General features: G+C 37.3%; 3 protein-coding genes across 3 annotated transcripts; all 3 read left to right on the plus strand.

Moving 5' to 3' along the window:
* Positions 1 to 18165: 18165 nt before the first annotated feature.
* On the plus strand, positions 18166 to 19902 carry LOC149405315 (uncharacterized). Its single transcript, XM_089605831.1, has 2 exons — positions 18166 to 18444; positions 18921 to 19902. The coding sequence occupies exons 1-2, from the start codon at positions 18367 to 18369 to the stop codon at positions 19839 to 19841; spliced, it is 999 nt and encodes a 332-aa protein (XP_089461957.1). The 5' UTR covers positions 18166 to 18366; the 3' UTR covers positions 19842 to 19902.
* Positions 19778 to 21669, plus strand: LOC149405316 (uncharacterized). The gene is made up of 3 exons (XM_089607809.1): positions 19778 to 20329; positions 20650 to 21321; positions 21391 to 21669. The coding sequence occupies exons 1-3, from the start codon at positions 19877 to 19879 to the stop codon at positions 21667 to 21669; spliced, it is 1404 nt and encodes a 467-aa protein (XP_089463935.1). The 5' UTR covers positions 19778 to 19876.
* Positions 21670 to 21674: 5 nt separating this feature from the next.
* LOC149405317 (uncharacterized) lies at positions 21675 to 23094 on the plus strand. Its single transcript, XM_089605838.1, has 3 exons — positions 21675 to 21789; positions 21888 to 22036; positions 22825 to 23094. Exons 1-3 carry the CDS (start codon positions 21745 to 21747, stop codon positions 22964 to 22966), a joined length of 336 nt encoding a protein of 111 aa, XP_089461964.1. The 5' UTR covers positions 21675 to 21744; the 3' UTR covers positions 22967 to 23094.
* Positions 23095 to 23932: the final 838 nt, after the last annotated feature.

Raw genomic sequence — 23932 nt, forward strand, 5'->3', positions numbered from 1 at the left:
TGAGGCGCAAGAACGCGGATATTCTCCACCTCCGGGAGAATACCCCAACTCGAAATGTCGCCATGAGGATGATGTACAGCTGCGTAGATTGCCTGCAAATACTCTATAGTATATACCTTAGAAATAAAGCTCTCAACTGGACGGTTGTAAACTCGGCAAGCCGCGATTACGTGTAGACAAATAAAATCATGCGCCTGTCATCGATGACAGGAGCAGGTTCTATCATCTAAATTAACGGCAAATACAATCCCCTATCTATCTACTACCTCAAACTCGTTGACTGAAGATGGTCTCACCTAGTATACAAAAAAAGTTCATTAGATATAGTTGTGAACAATGAAGTCAACAACGTATATATGTCAATAATGTAGACATCAGATGGCAACATTGTTGACATAGTTGTCAACAATGTTGACATAGATGCCAACAATGTTTACATCTGATGTCTACATTGTTGACATCTATGGCAACAATGTTGACATAGTTGTCAACATTGTTGACATCAGATTACACATATCAACGATTATTAAACATTTACAGTCATTCGAACAGCGTATCCAATGTACTTGTCCGCTCTGGCGTGGTATTCTTTTGTCAGAATCGTTTGTGTTTTTGCCGCAGCTTCTCGACGTTCATAAAACCATTTCATACTCCTATCTCTTAGCCAATCCATCAACTTTGCAACTGGAAACTGTCTCACGTTTACGTTTAATGCATTCAATTCTTCCGCGTTGTTGTTCGTCTCGATACCGTACCTTTTCTCCATGAACATACACCGTGCCCACCTATGGTTCCCGACATCATTCGTCAAGTATCGGCGTATTTCCGGATTTTCAGCGTCCAACATGACCATGTAACTTTCCCATTCACTCATCGTGTATGCACCATAAAATTTCCACTTCACATCCTTCGTAATCCCCTTAAAAGCAGTCTTCAAATTACCGTAGAGATGGAACATGCAAAAACCATGATAACAATTCGAAAATACCGTCCTCATGCCATTTATTATGCCAGCGTGTCTGTTAGATACAAATACTTGATTCTCCTGTTCCCCATATGCGTCCTTCAATTTGGCGAAGAAGTAAGTCCATCCCTCGTTAGATTATGAAGGACCAACACAATAGGCTAATGGAAATATTTGCTTGTTTCCATCCATCCCACATGTTGTATACAATGTTCCTTTATAATAGTTCTTCAAATGGGTATCATCAACGATAATCACAGGTCTAAGGTACTCCCAACCACTTCTCCAAGGGCCGAGTGCCATGAAAAAACTGACAAATACGCCGCCCGCACCAGTGACTAGGTCAAAAAAAGAACCGGGATTCTTAGTCTCGATCATGTACCTTAACTTAGGTAAGAACGCGTATGAATCTGTTGAACTACCGTAGAGGGACTTTAGTGCCTTCTCTCTGGACAGCCAAGCTTTTTTGTAAGTCATGGAAACACCGTAATCCATTTGCATATAACTCATTATCTCTTTCGGTCTGCACATACCCATCGTTGGATCAATACACTTGTGCTTTACAACCTCTCCAATTAGCTCACTCGTTGCTTGCGGGTGATGTCCTTGCCTTACGTGTAAGGCACAACTGTGGTCTTTGTCAAATCTGAAACATGAAAATTCCATGAGTATCACCAGGGAAAAAGTTCATAATTATAACACAGATGTCAACAATGTTGACATTTAATGTCAACATTGTTTACATATAATGTCAACAGTTGACATTATATGTCAACATTGTTGACATCTGATGCTAACAATGTTGACATCTGTAACAATCTGCTCTTTGTTTGTTGACATAAAAAGTCAACAGACAGAGAACATATGGAACATAACGACAATTTACCTTCTAATTTGAAATATGGGCGTGTTTGCCTTTCTCACAGCTCGAACAGACCAGTTACAGCCCTCTCCCGGACAAACAATGTGCAGAGATTTTTTGTTTGAGTTCTTTGTCTTATATGTGAAGTTGTTGACTACAGCGAACAACATCAAGTGTTTCTGTAAAGCCTTTTTATTAGCGTACAGTGCATGAAGCTCAATATATACAGGGGAATAGACATCCAAAATAAAAGTGTCATCGTCTGCACCGTTCCTAGTAGATGAACTTGGGACGCTACTTGAATTCAGCGGCGAATACAGTGGAGGATTGGAGTTGCGTGGTGGTGGAGGAGATCGTGGTGGCGGATGAGGGTTTTGTGGTGGAGGCGAGTTTCGCAGTGGAGACGAGTTTTGTGGTGGAGGCGAGTTTTGTGGTGGTGGAGGCGTGTTTTATGGTGGATGACAGTTTTGTGGTGGAGAGCCTCGTCTTTGTGTCGCATCGTCAAATAACATAAATTCATCTAATCTCACAGTTTGATTAGGAGTTGGGACCGAACCACACCCCTCCTCGGCTATAGATGGCATGTCGAAAACTCTTCTAGGTAGATTTCCAACACAACCACTACCACGGCTGTTGGGAGTGGATCCAATCCTTGGTGAATCGGGACCCGATTGTTTTTCATTTACTTCCAATATCAATTGAAATTTCTCCATGTCATCTTCCCGTCTTCTCCGCAAATATAAGAAACCTTTGAGCGTATCATCGTTGGTTATCTCAACAGACTGCACTGCACCAGCCATCGAGTATGCAACACCAATAGTATGAGTGGATGGTGATTTATGTAAGTTCGTGTAAATTATTTGCATCAAACTAGTGAAGTTGACGTCATACGGCAACACGATTCCGAAAGATTCTTTCTCGTGATACCGACCAGGTTCAACCCAAGTATCACTGCATACAAAAAAGTAAACAGAGTTATTATTTGTTGACATATATGTCAACATTGTTGACATCTAAAGTCAACATTGTTGACATAGATGTCAACAAATAATGAACGTCATCTTCAAAAATCACATAACATACCCATAACAAACCCAAGCTTTTAAACAATAAAAATTTCATTATTTGAAGACAAAGAGCTTTTTTATACCCGAAAAATGAAAAAACAAAGAACCTAGGGGTTTATTTCGTGGATTGCAACTTCTCTTTTTTTGGGCTGAGATTCGGAATGCTCCTCCGACAATAACTAAGCTCATCCGATGACTTTTTTGAGCTGTGTTCACGAGTTTTCTAAGCTTGGACGAGATGGGGGAGAGATGGGGAGATGGAGAAAGAGAGAGAGAAGATCTGGACGAGAGACAGAAGAGATGGACTGGAAGAGAGAGAGAGAAAAGATGGACGAATTAGGAGAGAGCGAGTTACTGAGACCTAGATGTACTGGACGAGAAAGAGAGAAGAGATGGACAAAAGAGGAGGGAGAGAGTGACTGAGACCTAAATTATGTCTTCATTTTGGGAGTGAAGATAAAGTTGTTAAGAAAATAGATAGTGAAGGGCAAACTTGACTTTTTACACATGCCATGGTGGCATTTTGAGCCAAATTAGGCTTTTAGTGGAATGTGGGAAATTGTTATCGAAGAGGTGGCAAATGGGGCAATTTCTCTAGAAAAAAAAAAAGATGAGGCAAAGAGAAAAGTTATGTATTATGGTACACAAATTCTCACAATTTATGAAGGGAGATAGAATTTAAAATATCATACAGATGACTTAGAAACACTTTGTACGAGAATATTACGGTAATTTGTATAGCAAACTTAAAACCACTTTTTCTAAAAGCTAAGAATCTTAGTTTTTCCATGTCATGTACAAAATCTAAAATCGCTTTTGAAGTTTTTTGTAAAAACAATTTTGCCAAACACCAGATAAATAGTTTAGTTTTTTCTAAAAACAAAAACAGTGCATTTTAATCTCAACCAAACGCAGCCAATAATTTGACATGCAAATGGGCGGTAATTTAAAACTTTGGGCAATTAGCGTCTCATAACAAAAATGAATAGTTTACCATGGATGTTTACCAACTATTAATAAAATGTTGGTTATTTTAAAGTTTACTTATCTCAAAATGACTAGTTTACTACATTGCCTTTTTAAAAAACTTCGAATTATTAAATGACTGTAACACAAACCCCACCAAATGGGCACTTAGGAAAAAAAAATTGGCGTCGACGTAAAGCTGTTGAGGAGAGGACTATGAACCCCTCAAAACTTTACGAAATTTAGAAATTTCACAGTTATATAATGAAATTTTAAAATAATTATATAATAAAATTTTAAATTAATTATATAATAATTTTTTTAACCAACTAAGCCACTAAAAATTTGTGAATTGATAACTAGTCAACCTTTCAATTGTTTATAGATAAATAGCATGATGTGTCATCAAGTGTATAATTCGAAGGGAGTTTGGGACTAGGGGAGTTGAAAGCTCCCCATCAATAATTTTTTTTTTGTATACTTTTTGCACATTTAAAAAAAAAATCATTTTATTTTACTTTAAAAATTTACAAATTAGCTCCCCTGATTTTTTTTAGACATTAGCCCTTCTAATTTATATTTCTGATTCAGTCCCTGCATATATACCTATTTGTGTATTATGTAAATTTGGGAATTAACGTAAATTTGATCATGTTAATTAAAAAAAGTGTGACTATTCACTTATAATTAACAATAGGAAATTGATTTTCGGCCCGATTCACGAGTCCCGAACGATCCACTCACGTGATGACACGTGTCACATAGTTAACATATTGTTAAGAGTGATGCTATTCGGCCCGATTCACAAGCCCGAACGATCCACTCACGTGATGACACGTGGCAACAAACTGCCACGTGTCATCACGTGAGTGGATCGTTCGGGCTCGTGAATCGGGCCGAATAGCATCACTCTTAACAATATGTTAACTATGTAGCAATTTTATTATGTTTATAAGGCTATATATCTAGAGAACTCTATAATGAAGCTTTAAATTTGGCTTCATGTTTAATTATGTGCAATGTATGAATTGTGCTTTTGTTTTAGTATATCAATTCAAGACAATAATGAATTGTGTGAAACAAAGTGTAATTATGTAAAGATTTATCAAGTATGACCTGACAATATAATTTTTCATCCTTAGGGACATTTATCATTGCGCCACTGCGATGTGGAAAACTCTGTTCCCTTTGGTTTCAGTAGAAGTTTTGGACTTTTGGGGCTCAGATATTTGAGTGATCCTGATCATGACGGAGACTCAAAGCCGGAACGGGATGGAGATCAGAGGCAAGAAACGGTGGGCCTTTGAACCCGGATGATTTGCGGATCCAGACTAAGGGGACCATGCGAGCTTAAAGGGGCAGGCCGGAGGCTCCACGCGAGGTTGCTGTGTGAACAAGCACCAGTGTATTCGTAGAATCCTTTTTTGAATGGGCGAGAGAGGGCTTTGGGGCCCGGGCTAGAAGCATTAAAGAGACAAACAAAGCTCTGAAGAAGGTGAATGAGGTTGCAAGATCTCATGATAGTCAAGCTAAATCAAAGTGGCTCGGGAAGAAGCTTGACGATCTTCTCTAACTAGACGAATACCACTGGAGACAACGTGTGCGTGCAGAGTGGCTTAAAGGTGGAGATCGTAAAACTAAATATTTACATGCACGGGCGACTTGGTGCAAGCGCTACAATACCATTAGTGGTATCAAGGATGAAAGTAAAGTGTGGATCACAGGTGACCTAGAAATACGAGGGGTCATCGAACGATATTTCGAGCAGCTCTTCTCGTCGAATGGCCCGTCCGACATAGATTTTTGTCATGTCACGGAGAACAACTTATGCCGGTTAAGCGAGGACGAGAGAGATAGAGGGTCGAGGAAAGAATCTTGGAGGAGGAAATTTCCAAGGCCGTCTTTTCTATGGGTCTCACGAAAGCTCCGGACCTCGATGGAATTCATGTCGTCTTTTCCTAAAAGAGATGGACACCGATCAGCCTAGACGTCAAGAATGAATGTCTCCAAATCCTCAACGATGGGGTGTCGGTCAAAGATTGGAACACCATGGATTTAGTTCTTATTCCGTCACAAATGTAGTTCTTATTCCAAAGGTTATATTTCCGAGAAGGATGGCTGATTTTTTTCCAATTAGCCTCTATAATGTTCTTCTCAAGATTGTGACTAAGGCCATTGCTAATCATATCAATGTTGTGTTTTCGACAATCATATCCGATAATCAAAGCACGTTTGTTCTCGGTCGCCTTATCTATGATAACGTGATGACCGCCTTTGAAGACCAAAGAGAAAAAATGTGTCATGACGCTCAAACTCGATATGAGTAAAGCTTACGATCGGGTCAGGTGGGGCTTTATTGTGGCTATGTTGAAGAAATCGGGTTTTGGTCCGAGAATGTTCACATGGTTTCGGATTGTATGTCAACTCCGATCTATTCTTTCGTGGTCAACGGGAAGGTGGAAGGAGAGGTACAGCCGTCTAAGGGAATCCGACAAGGGTGTGCCCTACCCCATATCATTTTCTTCTTTGCACCGAGGGTCTCTCAGCTTTTATCCGATCCCAAGAACGTCTCGGTCTTCTCTCGTGTTTTCGCTGCTGCCCGAGAGCCCCGTCTACGAGTCAACTCCACTTTGCCGATGACTGCTAAAGGGGATCTAGGCAATCAGTGAATCTGTCCAAGTCCATGGCTGCTTTCTCATAAAACATTAATAAATGAGACGCTAGAAGGCTAGCCCGCGTGCTAGGCGTTTCTTTCTGGAAAAAGCTCGAGTCATACTTGGGACTTCTAGTACTTGTGGGAAGACATAAGCGGGTGGTTTTTAGCACGATTTTCAGTAAAGTGAGTATACAGCTCGCTTCTTGGCGGGTGAATCTCTTCTCGGCTGAAGGGAAAAAAGTGCTAATTAAAGTTGTAGATCAAGCTATTCAAACATACACTGAGCTTGTTTCGGATTCTAATAACCTTGATTCAGGAGATTGAGGGGCTGATCACCGAATTCTTGTGGGATGGCGAGGGCAGTAAGCGGAAAATCCACTCGAACGGTAGGGAAATCATTGTTGGCATTGGTGCCCACAAGAAGATTAATAGTTGATGCTTATATGCATTTGATGCAATAAAGTCTCACGAAAACTCTTGCTTGTAATTGTTGAATAATTTATAAAGAGTTGAAAATTTCATTCATTCTTCTTTGTTTGTTTGAAGCTTTATGATAAACCTTAGTCTTTAGTCCATAAACAAACCTAACAACAAATGCAGAGTCAAATATAGATTTGCATGAACAAACTCTTCATGGTTTGCTTAAAACAGCATATTCACAATCTAAGGATCAAAGGGCTATTGATCTCAGTATGATTGTTAGGAGAACCTATAATATCTGGTTATGAGACATAGAGAGTTGGAGACTCTATAGTTCTTCCTATGTATCTTCTGAAGATACTGAATTGACCAGTGCACTTCTAGAGACAGTATAAGAACAAACCATTTAACATATTCTGTCTCAAAGTCACTATGTATGAATTGCATCATACTTACCTCAATCCTGAAATGAGACATGTTATTTCATAGCTTACATACTCTCATTTGAGAAAGTCAGAGTTCTAGATTTACTATGTGATATAGACAAGACCTATTGATGAAGTACTAAGTTATGAAGATGTCATGAACAACTTTGTGAAGATCTCATAGATATGGAATTCATGTACAAGATTGTTGAAATGCAATGTATATCACATCATGCTTTGTTCCTTGGAATGTGAATAAATGAACTGGCCAGTATCCAAATTGAGTCATGACTCTTTTGGATGAATCAATGTGACTTGTTAGCTCCTCGTCAATACATTGTTTCTAACTTATTCACAAGTGACAAAGGAATTGAGGAAATAACAACTAGAAAGGTAAAATGGTAATTTTATAAATCTCATCTAGTTGATGATATTCATGAAGGGTAAACATAGTAATATTCAATGGATCCACTCATCACAATTAAGTAGAATTTTGAGTAAAAACCATATTCATTTCAACCGAGAGATTTTCAGTGTCAACTATTTAATGGAGTCAGTTGACATTAAGCTAGAACTTGAAAAAGGTTTGTGAACTTTTGTGTCCAATCATGCTAGCTCAAGCTTTGTTCATTTGGATCCATGAGGTCACTACCACAAGTCATTAGAGTAGGATTTGTTAAACTAGTAGCTAAGTCAAAACAAGTTCAAGTGTTGAACTAGACGAATTTTACAAAAATTGTCTAAAGGGTAATTTTGTCCACAAGGACATAAGTCAAAATAAGATTTTGGACTTTGTCATATGATGACAATGTAAATTGATCCACACGGCCATAAATGAGAATTGATCCTTGAGGATTGAATTTCATTTTATGGAATTTTATCTGAAAATTCTACATGGGTTTTTCTTGTTTTGTCATGAACAAATAAAGAAACATTTACAAGCTTGTTCTAGATGAGAATTTCGTGCACACCATCAAGAGAAAGAGGGAATTATTGTATGCATTGATGTATGAAGATACTTTCCAAAAGAAAAAAATAGGAAACAAATTTGTAGCATGATGCTACACACATGGACGGCCAACATAGGAGGAAAAAGGGAAATTTACAACCTTGGTATTATGATAGGAATGAGAAATAAAGATTGTGCTCATGAATATGTGATATTCAATAGAAAAGAGGAAACTACATCTTCAAGGCAATCCCTCCATAAATATCATACCTCATTCACAATGTTAAAGACATAAGTTTTTGAGATTGAGAGCTTCTCTCTCTAGAACTTGGCCACCTCTCTCCCTCTATCTCTCTTCTTGCTCTTATGTTTTGGCACTTAGGTCCTCATTAGACCTAGTGTTTTGTATTAGCTCTTTGACTCTAAGACTAGTTCTTGAGTCATTGTGTTTAATAGTGCCCACACACTAAATCCTTTCTAAACTCGAAGAATCTAGTGGTAGAAACTATCGTGGTTACTCAAGATTCAAGAAGACACGAAGGAGACAAGCTAAGTGGGGAGACGAGTGATTCAACCTTTCCAAAAAGCTTCTCAACGCTCAAGCTTCTAACGAGGTTGGTATCAAGTGAAAACTCATTATAGTTTTTAATTTTAAATTATATGTTCATGCACTTTGTCTAGGTAGTAAAATCGTTTTACGTGTTTTAAAGAATTTTATATATTTCGTCGCTTGCTAGAAGCGATAAATTATTCTCAATCTTAGATCTATTCCAACAATCATCTCTCGAGCCAATGGTGTTGGGGGACTAGGATTCAAGGATCTTGCATCTTTTAATCAAGCCTTAGTGGCTCGCTAAGCATGGAGGATCCTTCGTTCTCCAAATTGCATTATGACGAGGGTATTCATGGCAAAGTACTGCATGCATACTCTATTTCTTGAGCTGGACGTGGTCAATCGCGCTTCCGACTTCTATCAAAGTGTCTTGTGGGGATTCGAGTTTGTTAAAAAAGGTTTGAAGCGAAGAGTGGGGGTCGGGAATTTTGAAGCTTTCAAGGAACACTAGATTCCAAGGTCGGGTAATCTTCGCCCTTTGATGGCCCCAACGGAGAGACATGTAGGGCTTCAGGTCTCGGACTTGATCAAGAACAAATGCTGGAATACAGGGTTGATTGAAGAGGCTTTTATTCCGTTTGATGTGGAGGCGATCCTTTGGATTCCCTTAGGTGAGGCTTACCGGTTGGCGCTCCGAGACACGAGCCGTGATGCATCAGGATTGTGGCCTAATCTCTATTAGAAGTGTTGGAAGAGTCTGTGAGCCATTGATATACCTCCAAAGATCAAGCATTTTATTTGGAGGGGCTTTCTTGATGTTTTGCCCACAGTGGCGAATTTGAGGAGGCGTCAAGTCAAGTGCTTGTCGCTATGTAATTCCTGTGGCTATCGCGCTGTGTGAGTGCAATAGAGCTCGTATCATCTGGGCGAGCTCATGTGTTAGTTCATGGATGGAGAAATATGTAGCGATATCTTTCGAGAAGAGGTTTGTTTCCGGGCTCTGGAGCCGTTGAACCCTGCAAATTTGGGGCTCTTTTGCTCGATTACTTAGGCGTGTTGGAAAGACAGGAATCTCAATCTTTTCGAGTCTAAATCTAAGCATGCAATCACTTGGATTGAGGAGGTGGAGCTACTGTCCTTCAATAAAGCCGACAGAGTATCGACAATGCCGACGATGAGCTACAGTCGCGAGGGGCGTTCCTGGAAGAGAGAGGTTCAAGGTTAATGTGGACGCGGCTTGGTCTGCGAACTCGAGGCGGCTACTAATTCAGCGCTCCTTTCGGAGTGCTTGGCGGTGAAAGCGTGATTGAAATTCACTACGCAACTAGGAATCCACGTTGACAAAGTGAATCTGATTGTTTGAGAGCGGCTCATATGATCAGGGCCAAACAAATTCTAGGCCCTTTTGGAGGCGTTGTGGAGGATATTGGAATGTTGCTAGATATAGGTGATATCACATGTAGTTGGATTTCTTGTGAATGTAATTTTGTCGTAGATACTATTGCTAAGAGGGGCATGTCCCTCTCTCTTTCTGCTCAATGGGTTCTTTTCTGCCCTGTGTGACTAGGCTATGTTGCTTCTACCGATTGTTTGTTCTTATCTTAATTGGAATGAAATATCGGTTCTAAGAAAAAAAAAAAAAAAAAAAAAGTAACTTATTTGTGTAAAAAAATATCCTGTCTTTTTAACTGTTCAAAATAATACTATTTAATTTTTTTTAACTCATGATAAATATAAACTCTCATCTTATAATTGGGGCATCTTACTGTAATTTTTAAAATTTATACCTTGTCCGACAATGTTACCTCACGAAATATAGAATAGATGTATCATTTATGCAAATGAATCTCAAGCATTACTTGAATCCAATCTTTAATTGTTCTCAAAAGAGTATCATTATTTATCAGGTGATAAAATTATATATTAGAATACAAATTTATAAACTTTAGAATGTGAGGGTATAAATTAAACAACTAGAAACTAAGGACATATTTTTGCAGATGTTCAACAATATTTTCATATCCTATTAAATAAGAATGTATTATTTGCATAAAAAATGGAGATATTTTACTGTAGGTTTGCTCTAAAAAATATAGTGAACTTAAAATGGATTTCATATGACCCATATCCTAATTCGTATATACACATATATATTCTTCTATTAAGTTTTTTTTTTTCTATTAAGTTTTAAATTGCCGACTTTGTACGTTCTAGCTTTGCAGTTCATAAAAAAATAAATATATAAGAATATTTGTATAAAAAAATGTAGTAGCTAAAGGCTCAATATAGTGCTTATTTTTTTCTTTCACTGAAGAAAAAAATAAACGTTTGGATAACATATAGAATGATGATAACGTTATTTATTTGTTCAAACAACTAAATACAGTAGTCAATACTATAGTGAATTTTCGTACATGTTAGTTACATAATTTATATTATCGTTTCACATAAAGTTGTCTGTGCTCATTAGTTATATTCATTGCATGTGTTAAAAACTATATGTTCATAGTTTATATTATTATTGTGCATTTTAGTACGAAGTTCGTATATATTTTGAGAACTACGAGAGGTCACTAACTTCTGGATAATATATCTTCTAGTCACCGACAATGATAGCCCAGATAGGAGATAAATTAAGTGCAACAATCTCTATTTCAATGTCTTGTTTTTTGTGTGAAGGATATAAAAGTGAATAAGGAGATAAATTAATTTCAATAATCTCTATTCCAATGTGTCTTTTTTTGTGTGTGTGTGTGTGAAGGATATATTAACAAATAATATAAAAGTGAATAAGCTGAGCTTGTAGGTTGAACTGTAAAAGCGATTTTTCTAGCGGACGAATATTCTATATAATATATATATATATATATATATATATATATATATATATATATAGGCAATTTGTCATTACAAAAGTACAGATATATTGCTACTGTCGTCCGGAAAGAACAATGGAAAGTTTAAGATTTGAAATGATTTTTGCTTTTAGAAAATGAAATTGTTATCCTTGTTAAAATCATGTGGAGAATTTTGATAATAAAGAGTATTTATTATTTTATGGGCTGGTGATATTTGGAAAAAATTTGAGTATGATCCACTCAACGGAATTGAGTAATTCTAGCGTATTATTATTTCTTGGGGAAGGGGATATAATATCTATTATAAATTTGTTAAAATCGGAGATACTATGATTGAGAAATTGATATTCAAAGTATGCTTAAACAAACACATGAAATGTGTGTGAATGAAGTAAAATGCAAGAGTCTCACATAGAGTGGGAATTGACAAATGATTGAGCTTATATAGCTAATTTGTGCAAAAATGTTTTGGTTCCCAAGAGTGACCCGGTTTCTTAGAGGGACAAAGACTTAGGGAAGCTCAAGTCCACCACACGCCCGTGTTTCCATCCGGTCGATCGGTCGTGACGAGCTGGGCTTAAGCTTGTTTGTGGTAATCTTTATCTTTTTATTACAAATTTCACTTCCGATTTTATTATTTCACAACTAGCACTTTTGGAATTAAATAAAAACGTTGATTTTGATTCCTGAATGGATATAAACGGTTCTGTATCTGGTCAGAGTAGATAAAAACGTTTACATGGGTTAATAAATGCCCATAATGGTTAAACGTTTACGTGGGTTTGAATTCCCAAGAGTGACTCAGTTTTGTAGAGGGGCAATGACTTATGGAAGCCCAAGTCCACTACATACGCACGTCTCCATCTGGTCAATCAGTCGTGACAAGCTGGGCTTGGGCTTGTTTGTGGTAACCTTTATCTTTTTATTACAAATTTCACTTCTGATTTTTATTATTTCACGGCTAGCACTTTTGGAATTAAATAAAAACGTTGGTTTTGATTCCTGAATGGGTATAAACGGTTGTGTATTTGGTCAGAGTAAATAAAAGCGTTTACGTGGGTTAATAAATGCCCATAATGGCTAAACGTTTTTAATGAGCGTTAATGTTTCTAATATACAACCGTTTATATCCACATTAATGTATTACGTGGGTTGATAAACGTTTACGTGAATGGGCATTAATGTATTAAAAGCCCATAAATGGCTAAATTATGATAACGTTGGCTGACCTTAGACTATAAATAGAGTCCTCTAACCCACATCCAAACATGTCTAAAATTGAATTCTCTCTACTTTCTTCTCATCCCGAAATTGTTCTATTTTCCTTTGTAGGCGGTGGTTAGTTTTGTTATAGGTTTTGTTCGCCGGAGAAGTACTATTGTTGTAAAGTTCTTCTCAACGTTGTTGATCGTGGGAGGCTTATCGTTCATAAACTCCAACACCTGTGAGAGAGCGATATAGGCTTTAAAAACCCGTCGCGTCTTTCTATTTCCTTTCTTTCTTTTTCCGGTTTGAGGTTTATTTTGTTGGTTTTTTTTTTATCTAATTATGAAATAAAATAATAATCTATTTTAATTTTTTTTATTTAACTTTTTCCGTCCAAACTTTCTTTATTTCCCATATTATGAATATTATTTGTTGTAATATTTTTAACAAATATTTTTATTTTATTAATACAGAATACGAGTTTATATTAAGAGATAGCTCTATAGTGTTGGTACTTTATGTCTGTATAGGTCTATTAGGATATCATAAAAATATATTTACCAGCGATACATCTGCCATATGTATATGTCGATACCGATGACAAATATACATATGATCGGAACCAAAAAAGCGCCAAAAATATTATGACGATATGTACTTTGTTCCTTTTTTTTTTTTTTTTTCTTTTTTGAGACATTCCATTTATACTTGTATTATTTAGCAAAATACAAAGAAATAGAAAATAACAATAATTACATCGATTAGACAAGCCGAAGGTATCGCATGAGAACTACCTAGACAATCATACAGAACTAGGCGTACTCGAGATTTGGCGAAACATCTCATTATCTCTCAATTGGAGATAAATACTTACACAACCAATGATCCCACTCACATGAGCAGCAATCATCCATAGAATACCTTCAAAACTCTTACTGGAGGACCACCTCCTCAAATTCGACACCCACAAATTAAGTGAGTCTTATCGGTGGGCTAAAAGTATGAGGTCGGCGACCATCCCAACGCATTCTCTTCAACTGAAGCACGCTTGAAGTTGTAGTTGAACCTCAATAGAAAAACACACAATAGAGGGAAAAAAAGACTTGGTTGACAAAAAAAAAATTAGGTCTAAAAAAAATTAATTTTGCTAATAAGTTTGAAAAGGCATCAAAAAGTTCGAAATCATTGAGATTTCTTTTAAAAAGTTGAAATTAGCTACTACAAAAGTCTGAAATTGCAAATTTAATTATTTTTATCAATAAAAGTTTGAAAGTGCAAATTTTCACGAAAACTAAAGGCATTTTGGACTTTTTACATACCTAAAAGCTTGGTTTTCCTGATGTGTCCAACATGGAGTCTGATTTTCAAATGTGAGACCACATTAAGCTTGGTATCTCAAGTTTCCATTTGAAGATGGGAAAACCTAACATATTGACTAATTTTTAAAATCCAAAAGTAATTAAGTCAAATATAACCTAAGAATTTCATGTTAGTCAACGTTTGAGATTTTTTAAAAAAAATAAGCCACAACGCTGACGTGTGGACTAATATCCAGCACTTGTTAATTCTAATTTTGGCCCTTTGATTTTTCTCATACGTGTTTTTTATATAAGTTTCAAAATCGTATTAATTGAATATAATTATCATATTAAAATCTTATTTGTTTCTTTTTAGTAAGGAGCATTTATTAATTAGCTGTTGTTATTTATGTCAAGGCTAAGCAATTATTTTCAAAAATATAGGAAAGTGTTTTTAAATTCCTTGAAAGAGAAATTGTCTTGAAAGTGTTGAAACCGTCTTAACAAACAATATCAAAATTCGTATGATATGCAAGTGGAATAGCGTGGGAGAGAAGCATCAACAGCTAGCGTGTAGAGGTTTCGCTAAGAAGGTTTCATTCATATTGGGAAGCAATCTTGTTTACGTACAAGACATCGCATCCTCAAACGATAACTAAATTTGTTGATTTGCTTTCATTTTCATAAACAAATATACTTAACATTTCATATACATCAAATGATACAATGATATGAACAAAATATATATAAATTTCGGTAAAGTTATTATGAGTAATGGGGGCAAAGAAGTCAATTATTATCTATTAGTAAATGTGGATGACTATTAATTAATGGGTGAATTAGCCTACTAGCCCAATCAATCCATTTTTATTAAAGAAATAGCTCAAGATTGAATTAATTAAAAGAATAGCCCAAGTGATATTTCAGTTCCAAAATTACCCTCACCCAAAACTTAGTCTCATTTCCACAGCTTCAGGTCTCGATTCCTTCTCCCACTGGAAACCTCTCCGATCTCCATCGGCGACTTCATCTTCTCCAGCCCGCCGCCAATCCTCCGTCGCCCTCGGCCGCCGCGCTCGTCAACGCCCAAACCGGTCGCTGAGTCCCTTTCCCGGAGCGTCTTCTTCTTCCTCACCTCAGCAATGGCGGTCGAACAAGACGACGATCTTTTTCTGAGATTCGTCGACCACGCGAGGTCCACGATATCTCCGGTATTCAAAGACGGAGATTCTGATCCAAGATCTCTGAGCTAGAACTGGATCGCCTCTCGTGTCCTCAAAACTTGTGCCGCCTATTCGAGCGGCGTCACCGCCACGATTCTTCTCTCCGATCTCTCTGGTTCACTCTCTATCTCTCTCTCTGGTTCGCTCTCTAATTCGCGAATCAGTTAATTAATTAACCGATTAAATTATGTTAGGTTAATTAATTGACTGACTGGTTGAATTAAGAATTAGCTTAGGTTCTGATTTTTTTAGTAAAGTTAATTTACTAATTGACTGAATTAGGAATTAGGTTAATTAATTGAATGCTTTGAATAGGAATTGACTTAAGTTCTGATTTTTTTGTTAATTTTTTGTGAATTTCAAATCCAAACATTGTTAATTAATTAACCTAACTCAATTCAGTCTGTTAATTAATTAACTGATTCGCGAATGGTATAATTGTCTGCTAAGAAAAAATGAGTTCTTTCCTTAATTAAATGAAACTTGAGCTGTTTCCCTAATAAGAAGTATAAAATGAGCTAGTTACAACAAATTTCACATTAATTAATTATTAACGAAACTATAACTAATACATTCTCACGTTTTATACACTTCCTAAATAATATAAGTAAATAAAAATAATTTTCATAGTTTTTTGAGTAACTAACATTGACAAATTCGTAAAAAAAAAGAAAAATTAGTCAATCTAAGCCACATCAAACGTTGCAATTGTAAACTAGCCAACGTTTCCTTTATTTTTCGAATCTAGACAATTTTGATGACGTGGCATATTTATGTAAGATTGTATTTACTATATTAGCCTTCCTTTCAATTCCAAATGACTAGCCCACGTTTGCAGCCAATTTATATAGCCAATATTATTTTAATCTGTTTTATTTATTCGGTTTATAAATATATTATGTGTATTAATTATATTTATTCACGTTATTGAATCATTCTCTCTCTCTCTCTCTCTCTCTCTCTCTCTCTCTCTCTCTCTCTCTCTCTCTCTTGAAACCGTCGGAGCCGCCCCAAGGAGCCGACCGGCGTCCTCCCTCCATGGCGACGTCCAGGCTGTCGCGCGTGCCGACTGGGACTCCAGCGGGCGTCGGATCTGGTCCGCTGGCGTCGGGATTGCTCGGACCGACAGCGCAGGTGGGGGGGCGAGGTCTTGGCGAGCGTCGAGGCGGGCTTGTGCGTGCTGGGACCGCTCGGATCTGGGGCTTCCGAACGCGCTAGCCGCGCGCCGGTGGGGGGCGAGGCGTTGGAGAGCGTCGAGGCTGGCTTGCGAGCACGGGGATTGGCCGGATCTGCAGCGTCGGGTGCCTCTCTCGCCCAAGACGACCAGCTCGCCGCCGTTCATGGTGCTAGACTCTCCATTCTCCTTCGCGCGTCTGGTGGCTTTAATTTCTGTTTTATTTTGGTTTAATCTCTGTTTATTTATGTTAATTTTAGTAAATTTTTTAATATTAATTCTGTTGAATATCTCTGTTTATTTATGTTAATTTTAGTAAATTTTTTAAATAGAAACGGAGCTGAATTGATCACAAGTCGAGCAACAAAAATGTCAAAGGTTGAGAGATTGATAATGGTGAAGCTTTCATGGCCGGATGCAGTTGATTTTGGATGAATATTAATTCTGTTGAATATTTCTGTTTATTTCTGTTAATTATGGTAAATTTATTTATGTGCAGGTAGAGCCGATTTCTTTTTATTTCCTTTAATACGTATTTAAATAGATATCTTTTTAAATGCACAAAATTGGATCCGAGATTTACTACCATAGTTGACTTTTGAATTTGGTCTTCTACAAACGTTGGCTACTACTTTTAAAAAAAAAAGCACTACAATTACTTAGGGGTATTTCAGTTATTTTGCACCCGTAAATTTCAAAAATTGGCTAGATTTAAAAATTAACCAAACGTTGGCTAGATCTCAAAAACCACGTTTCAATTTGGCTACGTTGCTAGTTTGCCCAAAAAAAAATGCAAGTAAACTAATGTTTTACTTAAATTATGTTTTGAACTCCGCCCAATTATACCAAGCTTGCTTGGGCCAAGTGGTAACACCACTTTCCTCCCAAGGGGAGGACGCGTGATCGAATCCCGGCGGGCGCAATGCCCATATTTAATTAATTCTGGAGTGTGTTTGTGTGGTTCTAGAAATAGATATTTATATTTGTCCAACCCCCATATTTGTAAATATCCGATCTTGTATCATTGGTTACTTATAAAGCCCTCCCTCAAAAAAAAAAAAAAAAAAAAAAAAAAAAAAAAAAAAACTCCGCCCAATTATAGTATGTTTTCAAATCCTCTTTCATAGATATCAACCAATTCCAAAATAATCTGAATTCGGAGTTCATTGAACAATTTTAAATAATTTCAATTAAGATATATGTTTTATTTATTATTAATGACCGAATAATATTACAAGTACTTATTATAATTAGTTAATTTTTTTACCTCTTTTTAAATATTTAGCTCAAATTTCATATTATTAGTGAAATAATTTATCAGGCCAAAATGAATTAAATTAATTGAACAATTAATTTAAGTTTGTTGGACTATTTCTCAAATAAATTGAAATTTAAACTATTTTTAAAAAAGAGAGTAGACTAATTACCCCATAATATTATTTAAAAAATAATGTCCCGATAAAGACTTAAAATGAAGCGCATTTTGAATGAGAAATTTCATTAAGTGGGCTTAAAAACCCATTAAATATCTCATTTAGACCCTAATATTGAAAAATATCCCAAAATGGACTTTTGTACCATAATCGGACAAAAATGCCCTTATAACCTATTTGAATCTCAACTCAGTCTCATTCCCCCCGAAAACAACTCATCTCTCTCTCGCTCACTAAAAAAAAAACTCTACGATTGTGTACGAGTCGGTACGACGGCAGACGATCTTGTACGAGTCGGTACGATAGATAACGATGGCGTACGATGGAAATTCTTCGAGATCCGGCGGCGGTGATGCCCAGAAATCCCGACATCTCAAAACGTCGAAAAAGGTGAGTTTTTCAACTAATTTCTTGTTAAATCTCATAAAAAATAGTCAGAATAGGTATTAGGACTTAGGATTTATCTGATTTGTGGTTATTTGAGCTGTTTTTGATCGGATTTAGAAAGTTAGGGTTAAAAATTGGGGGCAGTGTACGATGATATTCATGCATCGTACGATGTCGTACGATGTCGTACGATGCTGTACGATGTCGTACGATGAAATGCATAGGTCTGTACGATGCGATACGATGGTGTACGATGGGTTTATGTTTTTTTAAAAAAAGTGTCGTACGATGCTGTACGATTATGTACGATGGTTTTTAAAAAAAATTAATTATTTTGTTTTACGATTCTGTACGATGATATACGATGCTATACGATGGTTTTTTTAAAAAAATAAATTTCTTGTTTTACGATGATATACGATACTGTACGATGCTGTACGATGTTTTTAATTTCTGACCTAATTTTGTTGTTTTTTTAGGACAATTTGAACTACATGTACAACGTCTCATTCCCGGGGCGTATCACGTACGGTGGGACGGGGATCTTGAAGCTTGTACGGAGTAGATTCGATGAGCTCGGGATAAAAGAACGAATCCTCGGGACTCCGTTCGAGCAATTTTTTACGGAGAGCGAGCTTGGTTTCTCACCGGTGCTCGTACATACTCTCCTTCAGAAGAAGATCGAGGCGACGGTACGCGGCGAGATACATTTTGGTATCGGAGGCAAACGGGTACGATTTGGACGCCTCGAGTACGCACTCGTCTCGGGGATGACTTATGAAGACGGTCCGACCAAAGCCGAACAAGACGAGCGAAAGAACGATGGATTGATCACGGATCACTTGAACGGCGTTGCCGGAAGCAAGTTGAGCGCGTTGATCAACGCGTTCACCATATGTCGAAGCCCTGACGCTGCGTTCAAGCTCGGGCTGCTCGTATTCGTCTACGGGTATCTTCTGGGGCAGCCGGCCAACAAAGCCATCGAAGAAAGGTGGCAGAAATTTCTATACATCGTTCAAGACCTCCCCTTCTTCTTCAAGATGCCTTGGGGAAATTTGAGTTGGGCAGAGACGTATTCCAGCTTGTCGGTGAACCTACGGCGTTATCACGAAACGCTGCAAAAGAAGTTGAAGGACAAGCCAGATGTGGCACAGAAAGAGGCCAAGTACACATTGACGGGTAATCTCCATACCCTTCATTACTGGGCGTACGAGGCTATCCCAGAGATCGGGATGAGGTTCGGGTCGAACCAGGGGATTCGTGTGCCCCGGATGCACTCGTGGTCTAGTAATGTGCTCATAATGGGCAAAGACATCGAGGCGGTCTTGAATAAAAAAATGGTAACTTTTTATTATTTATCGTTTATTAATGTATTTTACATTATTTTGGAATATTGGTAACGTTTATTAATGTATTGTAGGTGGGTGTTCTTCAAATGCTGAGACCAAGGGCACCAGAGAAAGAAATGTTCACTCTCCTCGAGACACAGACGAGCAAATGTCTGTATCCCATAGACGTCGAGGGCGAAGATGCGACAGAGCCGCGAGACATCGAAGAAGAAATAGATCGAGTCGCGACTGTTGCAGAAGATGCCATCGTCGGAGACTCCGACGACGAACACGTGTCAGACACTCCACGTGTTCGTCTTGCTAGTCCGACCACTCCCGCAATGGGATCGAGGCCTACAGCGACCTCTCGCGCCGACATTCCCGAGGCCTTTGTCATAACACGGGAAATGTGGGGAGAAATGCGAGCTTCCCAAGAACAACTGCGAGCATCTCAAGAACAACTGCTAGCATCCCAAAAACGAATGATTCAGTCACAAGGGATAGTCTTACGTTCTCTTGCCACGACCGGCCGTAGAGTTGAGCGCATGAGTGTTAGACAGGTTAGAGTTCAAATTTAATTTAACGTTTTAAAGTTGAGTTTAAATTTAATTTAACGTTTTAGAGTTAAGTTTAAATATAATTTAACGTTTTAAAGTAGAGTTTAAATTTAATTTAACGTTTTAAAGTTGAGTTTAAATTTAATTTAACGTTTTAGAGTTACGTTTAAATATAAGTTAACGTTTTAGAGTTAAGTTTAAATATAATTTAACGTTTTAGAGTTAAGTTTAAAATTTAGAGTTGAGTTTAAATTTTAGAGTTGAGTTTAAATTTTTTTGACAAGTTTAAATTTTGTGACATATTTTATTACTTTGACTTTCAGCTTTCTATGTGGAGGAGGCTGAACATTTTGTTCGAGGACGCAACGGGCTTGCCTGGGGGTGAAATTCCCACGACCCAAGATGATGGTCGTAAACGCCGGACCCCTCCTCCTCCTCCGGCGGCTAGTCAAAAGCCGGCGTCTCCATCGCATGAGGCAGAGCCGTCTTCTACGCATCGCGAGTCATCGAAGAAGTCAGAGCCGTCTTCTACGCATCGCGAGTCATCGAAGAAGTCGAAGAAGCCATCTTCAACGCATCGCGAGTCGTCGAAGCGATCGGAGATCAGGCCGGTGACTTCTCCCAGGTTGTCGACGTCTTCGTCGAGTCCTCGTAGAGAAGACATTTCGGATAAGCTACGCCCGCTCACAACTCCTCTAAGGAAAAGACAGAAGGCACAGCTTACTCCGGCACGTCCAGATCGGCAAGTGCGACAGAAGACGTCGCGTTGGTCCGAATTCACTGATCCGACGAGGCCCAAGTATTTGGAAAAGCCGATCCCCAAGTTCAAGCCGTTGAAGGACGCGAAGCAAAAAGAGTTTGATAATTTCGTTAAGTGGTTGCGGATAAAAAAGTGGGACGGCAAATTCATGGAGTCTGTTCGACTGAAGACGTGCGACGCAGACACGATTTTCTTCGACACGATATTGACAGAAACCAAATGGCTACATGATTCGGTACGTTATTATATAATTTCACTTTTTCCAATCAATTTAAAATAACGCTATATGTTTGTAATGTCTCAGCATATTGATGCTATGATTCACATGGTTCGGGCTCGCCAACGAGGTCTCGACGGTTATCGGCAAGACGTCCGAATCATGGATTGTCGGTGGGTCCAGCACGTGTACGGCCGATTCAGAACGGAAGAAGCGAACATCAACAAGGCCATCGAACTGGGAGCAGAGCCCGAACCCGTGGACTGGGACATGAGGGCAACTATTAGCCCGATGACTGGGTATAGGGACGCCGATATTTTGCCTTGGGATGGTGCTCGAGAGATCCTGTTCGTCGTGAACTTCTAGAACCTTCATTGGTTCACATTTCGGATCGACATCGAGGCCTGGACCATTACCGTCTTCGACTGCCAAAAGGATCTCATGCAGTCGTCGAGACATCAAAAGGACTTCACTGAGCTGATGGAGGTACGTAAAATGTTATGTTATTCACAATTATTACCTTAGAGCAACAATTAATTAAATTATAAGGGTTACTTAACATTGTTAAAATGTTTATTATTCAGACTTGGAGTCGAGCATTTGCTAGGGTTGTGGCCATAGGTGGTTTCTTCAAGAACCATCCCCACTCTTACCGGGAAAGTGAACATGGTGAAATTAAGTTCACTGTGCCGACGTGGATCGTCGATGACAAGGTCCCACAATGTGCTTACAGGTAAACAATTATCTTTTTATTGACAAGTTATTTTACTAGTTATTTGAACTTTTTTTTGACAACTTTCTCTAAACAATCATGTTTTTATTGACAAGTTATTTTAGAAGTTTTTTTTTTTTTTTTTACAAGTTTTAATTGACAAGTTATTTTACTAGTTATTTGAACTTTTTTTTGACAACTTTCTCTAAACAATCATGTTTTTATTGACAAGTTAGTTTAGAAGTTTTTTTTTTTTTTTACAAGTTTTAATTGACAAGTTATTTTACTAGTTATTTGAACTTTTTTTTGACAACTTTCTCTAAACAATCATGTTTTTATTGACAAGTTATTTTAGAAGGTTTTTTTTTTTTTTTACAAGTTTTAATTGACAAGTTATTTTACTAGTTATTTGAACTTTTTTTGACAACTTTCTCTAAACAATCATGTTTTTATTGACAAGTTAGTTTAGAAGTTTTTTTTTTTTTTTACAAGTTTTAATTGACAAGTTATTTTACTAGTTATTTGAACTTTTTTTTGACAACTTTCTCTAAACAATCATGTTTTTATTGACAAGTTATTTTAGAAGTTTTTTTTTTTTTTTTACAAGTTTTAATTGACAAGTTATTTTACTAGTTATTTGAACTTTTTTTTGACAACTTTCTCTAAACAATCATGTTTTTATTGACAAGTTATTTTAGAAGTTTTTTTTTTTTTTTTTACAAGTTTTAATTGACAAGTTATTTTAGAAGTTTGTTCTTTTTTTCAAGTTATGTTTCAACTATTTGTGACAACTTATTCTTGTGTTGTAGCGGTGATTGCGGGATGTTCGCATTGAAGTATGTCGAGCACGTAGTACTGAACGAATCATTTGACACTCTTCAAAGTGAGAATATGAGAACGTTCAGGAAGAAATGGTGCGTGGACTTATTCTACAACCACCTTATCCCGTGATTTTGTATTTTCGGATGTTTATTTTTTATCTTTTTGGTTTTCTATGTAATAGTACCTTATAAACATATTATCGAGATGGTTTGTTGACTATTGTGTTTTTTATTGTACCTTATAAACATGTAATTCAATTAAAGAGATTCACAAAAAAAAAACATAAAAAATTCACACATTCACAAAGGGTTTAGAACTCGAGACATTTATAAAGAACTAAAGTTGCATCTTGACGCCACTGACAAGCTTGCTTTTCCATCATAGCTTCATGTAGGATTAGGATAGTGTGTAACTAACTTGTTCATTCTAGATTAGGATAGTTTGTTACAAATAATCAATATTCTAGTTTTTTTTTAGATTCTAGCAAAAGTTTCCTTTTATTAAAAAAGAAAAATAGCTCACTAAGCTGAATTAAATTAAATTAACTAAAATAGTTAAATTCAGTTACTTCGAACTGGTGAGCTATTTTTTTAATAAAATGAAACTTTGCCAATTTTTAAAAGGATAGTGGTCTATTGAGCTACTAGCCTAATTGTCCCGTATAAAAAGGTCCATGAGACGGATGACACTCCATTAAACAAGATAAAAAGGTGACTCAAATAAACGTTAAAGTTTTAAACTTAAAAATAAAAATAACACACAAAGTCTAAAGTTTTAATCCCTCCAAGTGCATGTTTTTCTGTTATGTCCCCTACCACCACATTTCCCGCATTTTCGCTGCACGACAATCTTTTCGCCTTGAGATGGGTATCGATTAATTATTCTTCTTCCTTGTTTACTTTTCTTCGGTCGACCGGCTTGCTTCTTTTCAACGGGTTCCGAAACTTTCATGTTTTTTATCTCATCCGGGACATCTCATTGATCTTCATTGCCAACCGGATATATGGCTTCCTTGTACATCTCAATCGACGTCTCATTCAAATAAAAGTCACTGCATAACGAGTACACGTCCACGCTTCGATGTTGGGCTGCTGC

Source organism: Urtica dioica, chromosome 2 (genome assembly GCF_054948205.1).
Source record: "Urtica dioica subsp. dioica isolate 48M chromosome 2, U.dioica_male_clone48M_v1_H2, whole genome shotgun sequence".
NCBI lineage: Eukaryota > Viridiplantae > Streptophyta > Magnoliopsida > Rosales > Urticaceae > Urtica > Urtica dioica.